The 14,784-nt window shown below is 40.6% G+C and overlaps 1 protein-coding gene across 5 annotated transcripts in view; it reads left to right on the top strand.

Moving 5' to 3' along the window:
* The window catches only part of STXBP5 (syntaxin binding protein 5), a 267,766-nt gene that overhangs the window by 191,307 nt on the left and 61,675 nt on the right, over positions 1-14,784 (top strand). For all 5 annotated transcript variants that reach the window (XM_019526951.1, XM_019526950.1, XM_019526954.1 and 2 more), the window contains exons 16-18: positions 903-1,081; positions 4,067-4,192; positions 5,471-5,622. In XM_019526951.1, the coding sequence (XP_019382496.1) occupies positions 903-1,081; positions 4,067-4,192; positions 5,471-5,622 (457 nt within the window). The remainder of the gene's footprint in view (positions 1-902; positions 1,082-4,066; positions 4,193-5,470; positions 5,623-14,784) is intronic.

Raw genomic sequence — 14,784 nt, 5'->3', positions numbered from 1 at the left:
AGTCATCCCCCCAACTCCTGTAGTGGGGAAAGCAGCACTGAGGAGTCGCACCCTCTTGCCCCCTATCCCTTGCATCCCTGCCCCTTGCCCCCCTATCCTCCCCAATGCAGGCTTCTGACACCTGACCCCTACCACCTTTGCCCCACACCTTCCCCACTGGTGCCTGTCCCCCTGCTTTCTGGTCCCTCTGCCACATTGACAAGTAACCACATTAAAAACAGAACATAGTGGAAATTTGCCTTGCATAACTTCAGTAAAATCATGTTCAAATTATAAAGAAAATGAATTAAAAGCAAGGGAAAATGAGTTAATGTTAAAACCTGTTTAATGTTCTCTACAATGTATAGTTCAGTTTAGCTAAGCAACTCATTAAGTAGTATTGATGCACTAGCTTTAGAGTATTCAGGTTTTTTTGTCTCATTCTTGTATCTCTCAATTAAGCATTTTGAACTATGTAAAAAAAGGATGTTTTGTGACTGAGAACATACTCTTGACAATAGTGTTACAACGCTTAACTTTTTAAATGTAGTATGTATTTTTTTGTTTGGGAAACAGTAGTAATACCTTCATTACAATTACTGTAAAATAACTAGTTTTTTTTCACAGTAAGTTGCCTATTTATGTTTTAAATCTCACCAGCATTAACTTTTTTCCCATTTCAGTTATTTTGAGAGACCCCATACTCTCAAGGGAAGTTATTGAACTGCTTTAGTATACAGAAATTTGTCTTGGATATTGATCATACCATATGAGTTTTTATTAGTACTTTGTTTAATTCATGTACATGTTTCTACATAATTGATGTTTTTTGCAAGACACATGTCAGAAATTCATGGAGGCTGTTTACAATACACAGAGAAAACTGCTTTACTTCCATTTTTTTTGTTTGGTTTAATTTACAGATGCTTGAAGTCCGGCTGTTGTATGAAATAAATGACATAGAATCCCCAGACGGTGATCAAGTGCCACCTTTGCCAACTCCAGGCACAGGTTCCAATCCTCAGTCCATTGCCCCCCAGTCTCATCCATCAACTAGCAGCAGCTCATCTGATGGGCTTCGTGATAATGTCCCATGTTTAAAGTGAGTATAAAAACCAGGAAATTTATAGTACCTCATATAGTACCCCCTCATTGCGTCTATAGATCACAAACAATAGAAAGTCTACACAATACAAATACTTGTGCTTTCAAGATGCTACAAAAAATGAATATCTGATCCTACCCTATCTAGGGCAGTGCTTGTCTAACTTTGAAAGCTGTGCTTCCTTTTAGGAAGAACTAAGCCAATCAGCAAGAAAAGTGGTCAACTCCCTAGCATTCATGAACTCCCTAGCACAGGGTCAGAAACCTATTGCCCACATGCTGGATTCAGCCCACAGAACTATTTGATCTGGTTTGCAGACATGGGGCTTTGGTGGCAGGGCCTTTGGCAGCAGTCACTTTTCCCATGTTGCCACATGTAGAAGTGTGGCAACATTTGCTTCTCCCCATGTGACCACATGCCTGCGGTCCTAGCGTTAGCCTGTCTACTCACCCATAACCTGAACTGAGTCACTCCAGCCTGCAGCCTAAAATGGTTGCCAACCACTGCCCTCGTGTAACAATTAGAGCTACGTAGCGTAATTTGTGCAACTGTCATAATTGTAGCTTCTGTCATGTTTCCTCAGCAGGCATGCTCTGTATTTTGGGAAACATTCATATAAGCCTTAATATATTTGTTGGCCTCATGTTTTTAAAGTATTATTTTCAGCCACTGTAGCTTAGTTTAGGAATAAAAGATATCAGACTCTGAGAAATAATTGATTGATCTGTCTTTGCATGTAGATACACTGTTGTCCATCAAGGAGTGTATCCCAGATTTTGGGAAATACCAGGAGGAAAGGTGGAATAGACATTCTGTTTTCATGCATGTTTTTCCATTGGATATTTATAGTGGGTCTTTGGGGATCACCAGAAGGTCAATTCCCTATATAAAACAAATGCTCCATGTAATCAACACATTCTAAAACATGTCTACCTGGTTATGCTGTTGTAGCACAAGACAGCACCATGCTGAGACATGCTCTGTCTGCTCCATGAGCACTGGCTCTTGAACCAGAAGTACTGTAACTTCTGTGACACACCAACTCTGTTGGTCGACAGATGAGTGTGCAACACCTACCCTCATATGGCTACACTACTTTGTTTGATAGCCCATGCATTGCAAGTGTCATAGTTTCATAGATTAAGGGTCGGAAGGGACCTAGTAGATCTTCTAGCCCGACCCCCCGCCAGGGCGGGAGAACAACAAAACCCCAAAAACAAGAAATGGGACTCAAATGAGTCCAGCCAGGTAGGCATCCAGCCTCTTCTTAAAGACCCCCAGGGTAGGGGCCAGCACCACTTCCCTTGGAAGTTGGTTCCAGCTCCTAGCCGCCCTAACTGTGAAGTAGTTTTTGCGGATGTCCAATCTATACCTCCTCTCCATCAACTTGTGCCCATTACTCCTTGTTATGCCAGCGGGCGCTAGGGGAAACAGCGTCTCCCCCAAACCCTTCTGGTCCCCCCTAGTGAGTTTATAGACGGTCACCAGGTCCCCCCTCAGCCTTCTCTTGTGGAGGCTGAATAGGTTCAGGTCCCGCAGTCTCTCACTGTAGGGTCTGCCCTGTTGTCCCCGGATCATGCGGGTGGCCCTCCTCTGGACCCTCTCCATGTTGTCCACATCCCTCTTGAAATGGGGCGCACAGAACTGGACACGATACTCCAGCTGTGGCCTGACCAGCGTCGCGTAGAGGGGGAGGATCACCTCCTTGGCTCTACTCGAGGTGCCCCTGTGGATGCACAACAAGTTCCGGTTAGCCCTGCCAACCATGACCTCGCATTGTCGGCCCATGTTCATCTTGGAGTCAATAATGACTCTTTCTGCCTCCGTGCTCCATGCCTTAGGAGAGGAGCCATTGTAGTCATATACACACTTCATCAGCCTCCAACAAAGTGCTTTGATTGTCACGGGCAAACTCATATTGGAAAAACAGATTTATTTATTTCATCTGACACACAACATCTTTGATTCTCTTGAGGAATGATACACATTGATGGGTTGGGTTCCTGCATTAGATCCTTGGATGAGGAAAATTATTATGCCTTTGGATCTTTAACCTAATACAATGCTAATCATGCCCTCATTTGCAGATTTAGTGTTTAGGCTAGAACATACTTTATCTCTCTTAGTTGCAAAAGTAAAGACCTGATTTTAGATTTTCACCCTGGGTTGTATCCAAAGTCTTAGCTACTGGATTCTGTAAGTATTTTTTGTTTTCTTTACGGGGGGAACTCTTGAACATGACTGATTTCTAAGGAATCATTGAATATGGAGGACCATTTTGATTTAAAGCTAGGGTAAAGAGCAGGAAAAATTGGAGCAGAGTCCTATTACATTGTTATACATGACAACGTCAATTAAAAAAAAAAGATCCATTAGTGAGACTAGGATACTAGGAGTGAGTAAAAAGGCTGCTGATCTTGCTGATCATGTTAGATTTTCTGTTAATTTGTTTTTAAGCGGGGAATGGGGAGGGTCAGGTCTTTCTCATGCCCTTTAAGTTTAATCTAGGAAGCATCCCTAAGTGTCCTGATGAATGTAAAAGTAAAAGGTTTACAGAATTTTTTTCCTATTTACCTGCCATTTCTCCAAATTTGGTCCTGTTACCAACTGCTTAAGTACTAGTTCTGTCACCTATGCCTGCCTTAATGTACCATCATCCTTTTCCTAGAAGTCTTTACTTGCCTGAGTTAGGCAGGTCATCAATTCACATTCGGATCCCTTGTCCATACACAGTTCTATAAGAATCTACAGTGACACATTCCCCCAACTTAAGGACCCAGCATTTGCGACACATGCATGATCTATTAAAGCCATGAGTATCAATGACAAGTATTATTGTTGGTTTGCATGTATTATATTATGGCAAATTGGAAAATTAAATACTACTTAATTAGTGCATTTTGTATAAAACAATAAGATTTAATTTGCCAATAACCTTTTACCATATGGAGAAGATGTAACACATTTTTATTTAAATTGCAGAGTCAAAAATTCTCCCCTTAAGCAGTCTGCGGGTTACCAAACTGAGCTGGTTATTCAGCTAGTGTGGGTGAGTGGAGAACCTCCTCAACAAATAACTAGTCTGGCAGTCAACTCTGCCTATGGCCTGTAAGTATATTCTATATTATTCACATTTCTAATAAATTTCACAGAAGTGGTTGGTCTTAAGAAGACAGTATTTGTGATTTTGATTGTGGTGAACAGTCACTTAACATAAATTTGTAAACTCACTGCTACAGTATATCCTACATTAATCCATTTGAATTTACAAAAAAAAATGTTAAGCTGTTGCTTTAAATTTGGCATTTTGGACAGAAAAGATGCATGAAATTTAACACATTTGAAATTTGCTTTTGTATACATCCCAAACACTTGTCAGCTACAGAACTCTAAAATATATCGATTTTTATATATAAGCAGAATTATAGAAATATATATATATAAACAAAAAGAACTTTCTCCAGCTGTCCTCCTGGACCTCTGAACAATTAGAAGTTCTTGAAAACAGAAATTATTAATAGGAACTTTGCTGGATCTTTTACCCATAATGATAGCAATATTGGCTATTGGTCCTAAAATAAAACTGAATGATCAAGTACTCATTTACTTTAAAAGTATTGAGAGATGCCTTATTTGGCATTCAGTAGGAGAAAAGATCCAAAGTCTCTCAGGGCTTCTTTATTTGAATCCAACATCAGTTAATTTGTGCAATTTTTCTGTTAATGTACTATGTTAACAATATCTACTTACACTGTATAGCACCAAACGTGTATGACTCTCTTCAGCTGGAAAATATTAATTCTTGATAAAACTTAGATGTGGGGGGAGGGGAAGACATCTGCTGTAAAGAATAGGTTTTACAAAAATTAATTGCAGAAATTTATCTTCCAGATGGAATCTGCTCCTTGCAAATAAAAGGATAGTTTTGCTATATGCTAACAAATTGCAATATCTGCAAACATAACTGGAACCTTAATGTTGGTTCCAAGGTGGAGATTCCTTCTGCTATAGTTATCACCCATATCTTCAGTCGTAGCTGAGTTGGCATGTGCATGTATATCATCAGGAACATCATTTCATAGCTTTGTTGACTATGGAGCCAAGCAGGATTAAAATCACTGAAGAGTTCACTTCAGTCAGTAAATCAGGAACCATAACTACATCAAGTGATCTCATGGAGCAGAAGATGTTATTTTATAGAGCAGATTTATGCCTTAATGTGTTAACTCACTTTTTTTTCCACGTTCACTGAAAGTAGCATGAGTTTTCAAGGTTTGGTCAAGTATAATTTTAAGTTGTAGAATAAAAATGGTAGCAACATTTGATTATCATTGTCTTTATTGAAGTCATAATCTTTCTTTTTCCTCTTCCTCCTCCTTTTTCCAGAGTAGTTTTTGGCAACTGTAATGGTATTGCAATGGTTGATTACCTCCAGAAGACCGTGCTCTTGAACCTAGGCACCATTGAATTGTATGGCTCTAATGATCCCTATCGTAGGGAACCTCGATCTCCCCGAAAAACTCGGCAGCCATCAGGAGGTAAGAACTCCTGAAAGTTGCTTTTCAGCTAATTATACCCATCTTCAGAACTCAAATCAGTTCACTACTTTAAAGATATGCCCATTAGCAACATGTAAATTATGTACATTTATATCTGAATGCTGTATTTCTCTTTTGAAATGAGAAGAACAATCTGAATTCATGTTCTTACAGATGATGATTCTTTGCCATTCAGAATCTTCTGTAGGGAGATATTTTTAATACTTAACATTACAATCTTCTTGCTAACTACAGTACTACACTTTTCTTATCCTCTGTAATTTACCCCATATTTTATTTTTTTTCCTTTTGTTATTGTCTTATATTTGTTCTTATTAGAAAAACAAGTTTTGTTGTCAGCAAGTGGACACCAAACTGCTTCTGGCAGTGAGTCCCACTTCAGTTAGGCTTTGGACTCCAAATGCTAGAATAAACAATTGAATTAGTTAGGTTCACAACCTAGATAAGAAGCCCTCAGGGTAAAAATATCTGGCTGGTTTTGCTTCAGCTGCTGTTAGTTTCAAATTTCTCACAACTAGAAATGTTTCATAGTTATGCTCCTGCAGCATGCTATTGCTGTCAGACTAAGAGTGGGCAAGTGGGCCATGGGCTGTGGGTGCTGCCAGGTGGGTGCTACAACCGTGGTGTTGGGGTGCTTCCCTCCCTGCCCTTCCCTACCACAGCTCTGGCAGCCAGGCATGAGACTGTTGTGCAGAATATTAGTCATCAGGCACTGGCCCCAGGTTCACTTTCAGAGGAAGCCAGTGCCATAGGGCAAGGTGTAAGAGAGGATTAACTTTCTCTTCTCCATTTTTCTGCATTCAAATTTGGTTCTTAAATTGCTGATTTGCACACAGGTTAGTGTAGGATTCTGCATTAACCCCTGTAGAAGTGGGTTGCCCCAGGAGCAAATTTGATTTATGCAATTTCTGTGTCACCATTCCCAACAAAGACTCAGGGTGGCTTACAATAAGAGGACAGAATAACTTATCAAACAGGAGCACAAGAAGAGATGACTGATAACCTATCAGTTATGCCCCTGGCATTGTTTTAGGTCTCTGAGGAAGAAAAACTCAAGGTATGAAATAATTTCAATTTGCAATTATAAAATGACAGGGTGAAAAATTGAGGGAAAGTATTTATGGAAGAAAAATGAACTTTTGACAAATTCTAAATGTATCATACCCAAAAAAAAAAAAAGTAGGGAAAAAATCATTTTTAAAACATTCACTTGGTGGCATTTTACTTAAGGAAATAGAAATCCTTAAGAGTACAACTTTAAAATAGTTATTTTCTGCTGTATGTTTTGTGTAAAGCATTTCATAATTTTTTTAGCCCGATTTCTGTTATTGAATTAAACATCTATTTTAAACACTAAAACCCCTCTTCTCACCTCTGTGAGAAGAAAGCAAGTAATCTGATTGACTTGATATTTTAAGTTCTTTTGAAATGAACGCTAATTAGCCTTGGTTCTCTTTTATACAGTTGAGTTGCAAATTATTCTACAGGGCATTAGAAGCTACTTGTTTTGTTCTGTTACTTTTGCCATTTTTAACATCTTGTCAGGAAGATTTATTTACCCCTTCATTCACATCCTATGTATGTTTAAGATGCTTGTTAGTTGAAAGCACCGCTACTGTTCATGAAGATAATGAAGGCTGAGTTGTGTTGGCTCTTGGTTTGAAGTGTGCACTCAGATACTTAATTTTTCCTCATATTTTGGTCAATGACATTGTGCATGTCTGTGTGGCAAATGCATCATACAAACCTGATTATATTAATTCAGTAGGCTTGTCTTTTTCAATCATGTTGGTGTCTTCGTCTTTCCTCTTCTCATTGCTTCATTAAGGTATGCTGACTGTGGCTTCTTGCATGTGCGGCCTTTCTAACTTATATTCAGAGTCTGTGAAAAAACTTCGCACCTCTTATATAAGTAAGTTATGTCATGGGAATAAAGTATTTTTGGACATATGAATTTGATTTGCTGTTCATTCGCCATGAATGTTTTTATTCTTTGTAAATAACTACCCAGTCTTGCTTTAAAAACATATCCATACAATTTCTTCCATCATGTATCATGTCTTTTATTTGTGGTATCACCAAAAGCATTTTAAAAACAAGCATAGCACTGCTGTGGTGGTGGCAGTGAGTGCATATTTCACATGAAACAAAAGAAAAAGAAACTCCTGGTTAACCTATGCTGGTTACATGGTGATCAAAAGATCATTTCTGAGAAGCACTGTCCTGCCTACCTGCTTGCATTGTGCCCATCCACGCCTGAAAATGAGGTGGAGAAGCACCCTAAGGGTGTTCTGTGATGGAAACAGATCTCGAGCAATAGCAAGGCTCAGTTGGCACCGTCTTTCTTTACAGAGCATGATGTATGCACTGATGAGTTCTTTGGCTGCTGAGTCGGATGCACAGTTGACAGTCCCATCCACAGGTAGGGCACAGCCACGTGCTAGCAGTACTCTGAATCGAAGCAGCAGGTTCTTTCTTTCTAGGATGCCAGTCATCACAAATCTTTATCCAGTCTGCCTTGCAGCTCCTTGCTCCATCTGCAAGCTGACTCTGCCAATCAGAGTGGCATTCTGCACTCCCTTCCCAATCATCCACAGAGATTCCAAAGGATGCTAAATCATCCTTGCAAGCATCCCTAAATCTGCGCAGCAGTCTGCCTCTTTTTCTAGACCCTTCACAAGCTTCAGAGTACAGCTTCAGGTTCCTGTGATCCGGCACTCACTTGACATGACCAAGCCACCTGGTGCTCATGACCAACAGCCGCAGTACCCGTATGGCAATTTCAGTGCATTGTTTCTGAATTTGGTGTGTGCAGAGCAGAATTAAATGGGGCCATGCTTCTTTGTCTCGCTATAGACAATGCTCTAAGACACCTTGCAGACATCATATTTGTCTCGTAATATATGCAAGTTTCCCATGACCAGTTTTAACATGCCATATGTTAAAGGCATTTGTTCCAGGATAAAAATGGCAGATGTGTGACAAAGAAGTTGCTGTTAAACTAGCAACTACTTTGTCATGTCCAGACTAATTAAATACGTGGGCCAGGTCTTAATATGTTTTCCTCCTTCCCTGTGGGAGATGAGGGAGGGAAAGTAGCAGCCTCCCTAGCAGCCCAGCCAGAGGAGAGCTACGAGGGAAGCTTTCAGGCTGTCCTTCCCCCTTTGCTGCCAGGTAATGTGGACAGAGCAGCTGCAGAGGTGATAGGACCTGTGTGGGAAGATAGAGGGAAAATAGCAGAAACCGCTTGGTCAGCCCTTAACTTGCCACTTATGAAAGCTTACATGCAGCCCTTTTCCTATTGTCACTGCGCAGTGATGAGGACAGAGCAGCCCCAGCAGCAACAGGGACAGGACAACCAGGCTTCCTTGACATCTCACCTTTGAAGTGCTCAGTGTGCAGGCAGCCCAGGACTGGGAAGTTGTTGCCTGCTCCTAGATTGCTTATGCATTCTTTAAATCCTGGGAGCAGGGGGAGCTACCCCCCTTATTTCTCCCTTGGCTAGAGAACAAGACTGTCATGCTCCAGGCAAGGGCTTTTAATGTGTGGCTGCCTATACCTTTTTATTGTAGTGCTACAAATTTTGTAGCCTATGGGGCCAGGATTTTATGCTCCAGTTCTCATGATGAGTTTACATGCGCACATCTGCTCTACATTTTAAATACAAAAATGTCTTTAAAAGCCTTGTTTGGCTGGGGTGGGGGGGGCTCTGAGTCTGCACCTGGGTAATTAAGGAAAAACAGCCATCAGGCTGTCTACTAAGTACTACCTCAGTCCTCAGCATATACACAGCAGTGTGGAGATTCCAGATAGAGCTGCTCCATGAAGCAGTCCCAGGAGTCTGCCATAGATAAAAGACAGATATCCAGGGCTGTATAAATGATGCTGGCACCTGTCCAACACCTGCAACACCTTAGGACCGGAAGGATGCAATGGTGATTTAAGGACAGAATATTCTCCTTCAGGGATTTCAGTTCTTTACTGAGCATCTAAGAGACACAGCATCAAATCTGCATGTTGATTGTTTTATTTATTTTTTAAGTAGGAGTGTAAAAATGGCTGAACTCTGATAGAAGGCTTTCTTATAAGAAAAAAAAGTCACCATTTTTATTTTAAATCTTTCCTTCCTAAATTCCTATTTGAGACTGGTATAACTTTGAAGAAAGAAAAGAGTCTGTTCCAGGAGCCAAGCAGTCACTGAATCTTTTATATTCTCGTTCCATTTCTGACACAGATCCACACACATTTGTATAAATAACTAATTGAAGCCAAATGTTTACTCTCTACTATCACTGTTTTAAAACAAGAATATTTTCAAGATGGGAAAAGTTTCTTCAAAAAAACACCATTAACATTTTTATAGCTTTTTATGCTTTGTAGTCACATTATGCAGAAACCTAATGCATACCAGTATACAGATGGTTATATTTAAATTGAGAGCCTTGTTGCAGTCTGTTTTAGAAGTAGTAATGTTTTATAATTTTTAGTTTAATACAGTGATAAAAAGGAAAACATAAAACAAGAACTATAGGAATATAATTTTTAGATGTTTGCAGTCTCCGCAGTTTACATCCAGAAAATTTTATTGCATTTTGGAAAAAAACTAAGGTTTTGCTTGATTTTACGAGTTTACATCACTGCTAAATTTTTCATAAAGCTGCCGTTGAGCTGGAAATGTTGTTGTTGTTGTTGTTGTTTTTAAATATATAAAGTAATATTTGAAATGCATTTTTGAGCATGGAACACTTTCCTGTAGCAATAAAGATCTGACACTCTTATAAGAGATTTATGCACTGCTTTGTTAGTACTTCTCCTTTTATCCATGTCCCTTAAATGCTATTAGCTCATGCCGTTATCTACAATGACAGCACCAATTTTAAAATACATTTTAGCTCGTGCCAAAACAGATGTACAGTTTGTTTAGCCAACAAGGTTTCTGGACTTACAGGTCTCTTAAATAAGCTTAGCTAGCCAAGGTACCCTAGTGACTGCAACATACTATTGTAATTAATATATTACTCCCAGGTCTGGCAAACCTGAGAATTCTGTAAAATGGGGGAGGAACTAACTCCTTTCATGACTGTAAACCATTATCATAGGGTATGGTCAAATGAAGGAGTAAGACTAGCTTTAAAAAAAACCATTCAGGAGTATTACCACAAATACCTGAATCCAAGACCGCTTTGAATTTAAAACGCGCTCCATAATTAGATTCTGTATAAAGAAAATGTATAATTTTTTTATCATTTTCTGGGTATAGAAACTAATTATCAGAAGGCCATCTTAAATTCTGCCCCCAGTGCTGAGTACCACTGATGTAAGCCATGCATAATGAATGCCAAATGGTGATGAAAATATTACTCCAAAGCAATATTTGACATGCTTAACTGTTTGAAGCCTGTTGGCTAATATGGTTACTCTTTTTGACTGCTCAAGAAAATATGCTTTACCTGTGGCAGAATATGATAGGAGCCATATAGCAATTAACAGTAAAATCATGGCATGAACAGTAGGCTAATCCAAGGTTTCTGTAACTCTGAATCGCATTATCCAGCTGTTTTATCAAAAAAAAATAATTTCTCATGCCATTAGAGTTGACAGAATTCATAGACTTTTTAACCTTTTTAGACTAAGGCACCCCTTATTAGCCTCAAGGCATTCCTTGTACACTGTGAGCTCTTAGTTTTTTCACTAGATATTTGGCCACAGAAAGATAATAGAGGAATTTCTTCTTTTGAAAAGAACTCAGAGGAAACATAACAGGCCAGACTTCTGCTTTGAACACCATTGATTCCTTTTGAAATCTTTGCAAGACAACCTATGGCACCCCTGAAAAGCTCTTAAGGCACCCCAGGGATCCAAGGCATCCTTGTTGAAAATCACTCATCTCAGAGGCCAGGGGCTGAATGTCCCGTGGGCTACACCAGTAGAAGCCTCATGCCTGTGGGCTGCACTAGAGTGAGGCCCAAGCCCCAGCCTGCTCAGCCACAAGCTGTGTGGATGCCCATCTTCCACTGCACCGCATCATGCTCACATGTGACCCTAGGGGTTACCCTGGCTCCCCCAGTCATGCCATGCTGCACTGCCCCTCTATTACAAGCCCGGCTAATGTCAATCTATTACTGCAAGGTTTCAAATGATAATGAGAGTCATGTATCTCACTCTGTATCCTAGAATAATTTAACTTCATGGTTATATGCCAAACGTTTAAAGAGAGGTATTTTCTACCACTAATCTCCAAAACTCTTGACATCCTATGTGAGTCACCTCTTAGAAGTCAGGGACAATCAAGCAGGTTTCCCAAGCAGAAAATCCATTGACAATAACAGGAGATTGCTTTTGAGGTCCATGGTCAAACCAATGTCTCAAGCAGTGTGGAAATCTTAAACCGTATTTGCTACCAGCAATGACACGAATTCTGTTGTCTTGTGTTCCATGAGAATATGTACCCAAGTTAATGGCAAGACATTTTACTTTATACCATGCAAAGATCTCATTTACATCTTCCTTTTAAACCCTTTGATCCCCATAGTAATATTCAGAGTCAGGTGGATCAAACCTGACAGACTCCAATAACTGCATGGTGGCTGGGACGACTTCAGCTAATAGGCCTTTCCAGCTTGTCTTTCCACTTCCATACTGCATCTGACTGAGGATATTAGCTGTTTGAGTGCCACCAACAACTCATTTGTTCTAGATAACAAAGATCCTTCTGTAAAATAGGAAGCCTTCCACAAATGGGACTTATTCTTCCAAATGGATAAGATTCTGGGTCTGGGCAGCTAAGCATAATTTTGTCCTGCTGAGGATATGGATACAAATACATTTGGAGCAGTTTCAGAAGGGACAGCATCTGGTATCTTTTAATTGTTAAGTGCAGATGAGCCAAAAACAATACAAATATAACGAGACCTCTGCAACTTTATTTAACAGTGTTTCATCCAGTTCGTATCATTCCGTATTTGTCTATACGTAACAATTAGAACCTAACAGCTGCTGCCCTTTTGAAGTGATACCAAATGTACATATATGTCCATACTCAAGGATTCCTATACCAAAGATCCTTGATTGTATCCTTCATTTAAAACATTCTGGCCTTTCATTCAGTTCTGTCAAGATCCTGCTTGAAGACATAAAATGAGCATCTACCTGCTCAGTTATTCCTTGGATCCCAAATTCCTGAACCAGTTTTACATACCAACGAGGTTACAGTTCATACACAGGACATTCCTAGCATCCACTTAAGCCTTTGAAATGTAATAGATTTGCCTTTCTAGTTAATTCCAGAATGCTCACTATATCTCTTCATTTTTAAGATGTTCTTTGTTGTGCATTATGCTGACCCAGCAAGGTCAAAAAAAAAATTGAACTTCTAATGACCGATCACTTTCCACTTTCCACAAAGTGGTAAAACATTCCAGAAAGGTAGTGTTGAGCTCTCATTCTAAATTTATCCCCAAAGTGATATTAAAATTGTGTTTTAACTAGTTTACCTCTAATGTTCCCTCTAAGGAGTAGCGGTCTGTGAGTGCACCGCCTCAGTCCATGAGCACACCGCCTCAGTCCGCCATGGGACACTTACCAAAGGGGGCTGAGGGCCTGGAGGCTGGGGCGGCCAGAGGAAGGGATGGAGGCTGGCGTGGGCTCCTCCGGCCCTAGGAAAGTGTTCCACTCCCCAGCCCTGATGCAGGGGAGCAGAGTACTTTCCTGGAGCCGGCAGAGCCTGCACCAGGCTCCTGCCCCCAACTCGCCTAGGAGCTGACCTTCAGCTCCTCTCCCAGTGTGTGGCCTTGAAAAGGCTGCGCGCGACCACACTTTTAGTTGTGAGCGGCTGTGCACGCACACACCTTAGAGGGAACCGTGTTTACCTCTTATGTATTTTAGTCTGTGAATTTCATTAAGAGCCTGGGAGGAAGGAACTAAACACTTTGGATGTCTTAAGAGCCTTAGGATCTGTTTCTCTGTCCCATGTAAGACTTATCTCCCAGTGATATTAATCTGCTGCTGAATGCCTGGTATACCTTCACTTGATATCAAAGAACAGAAGTTGAATACTTGTCCTGACTAGAATATTCTCAGGTTTAAAAACTAATTCCCTAATTTTTAACAGGCATTAGATCTTTAGCATAAGTGTAAACGGGCAAAATAATTATTTTTGTTTACCAGCCACAAATGTGACAGCTTCTTCAATTCCCTCAATGTTTTCAGTCATAAAATCATAGCAAATGAGGGTTGGAAGGGACATCAGGAGGTCATCTAGTCCAACTCTCTGCTTAATGCAGGACCATCTAAAACTAGATCATCCCAGCCAAAGCTTTGTCTAGCCAGGTCTGGAAAACCTCCAAGGATGGAGATTCCATCACCTCTCTGGGTAACCTGTTCCAGTGTTTTACTACCCTCCTAGTGAAAAAAATCTTCCTAATATCTAACCTAAACTTTCCTTGCTGCAGCTTGAGACCCTTGTTCTGTCATCTGCCACCACTGAACACAGTCTAGCTCCATCCTCTTTCAATGCCTCCTTCAGGTAGTGGAAAGCTGCTATTAAGTCCCCTCACAATCTCTTCTTCTCTAGACTAAATAAGCCCAGTTCCCTTAGTCTTTCCTCATAAAGCTTGTACCCTAGCCCCTGAACCATTTTTGTTGCCCTCCACTGTACTCTTTCCAATTTGTCCACATCCTTTCTGTAGTGGGGTGCCCAAAACTGAACACAGTACTTCATGTGGCCTCACCAGTGCTGAATAGAGGGGAATAATCACTACACTTGACCTACTGGCAACACACCTACTAATGCAGCCCAGTATGCTGTTAGCCTTCTTGGCAACAAAGGCCTACAACTGGCTCATATTCAGCTTATTGCCCACTGTAACCTCCAGATCCTTTTCTGCAGAGCTGCTGCCCAGCCAGTCAGCTCCCAGCCTGTACTGGTGCATGGGATTGTTCTGTCTTAAGTGCAGGACTTTGCTCTGGTCCTTGTTGAACTTCATGAGATTTCTTTTGGCCCAATCCTCCAATTTGTCTAGGGCACTTTTAAATTCTAGCCCTACCCTCCAACATACGTACTACTCCCTCTCCCCCGCCCCTCCGCCCCAGCTTGGTGTCATCTGAAAACTTCCTGAAGGTGCACTTTATGCCAGCTTTCAA

Source organism: Gavialis gangeticus, unplaced genomic scaffold (genome assembly GCF_001723915.1).
Source record: "Gavialis gangeticus isolate Ggan-Ray unplaced genomic scaffold, GavGan_comp1, whole genome shotgun sequence".
Taxonomy (NCBI): domain Eukaryota; kingdom Metazoa; phylum Chordata; order Crocodylia; family Gavialidae; genus Gavialis; species Gavialis gangeticus.
This window is presented reverse-complemented; position numbering and strand designations above follow the sequence as displayed.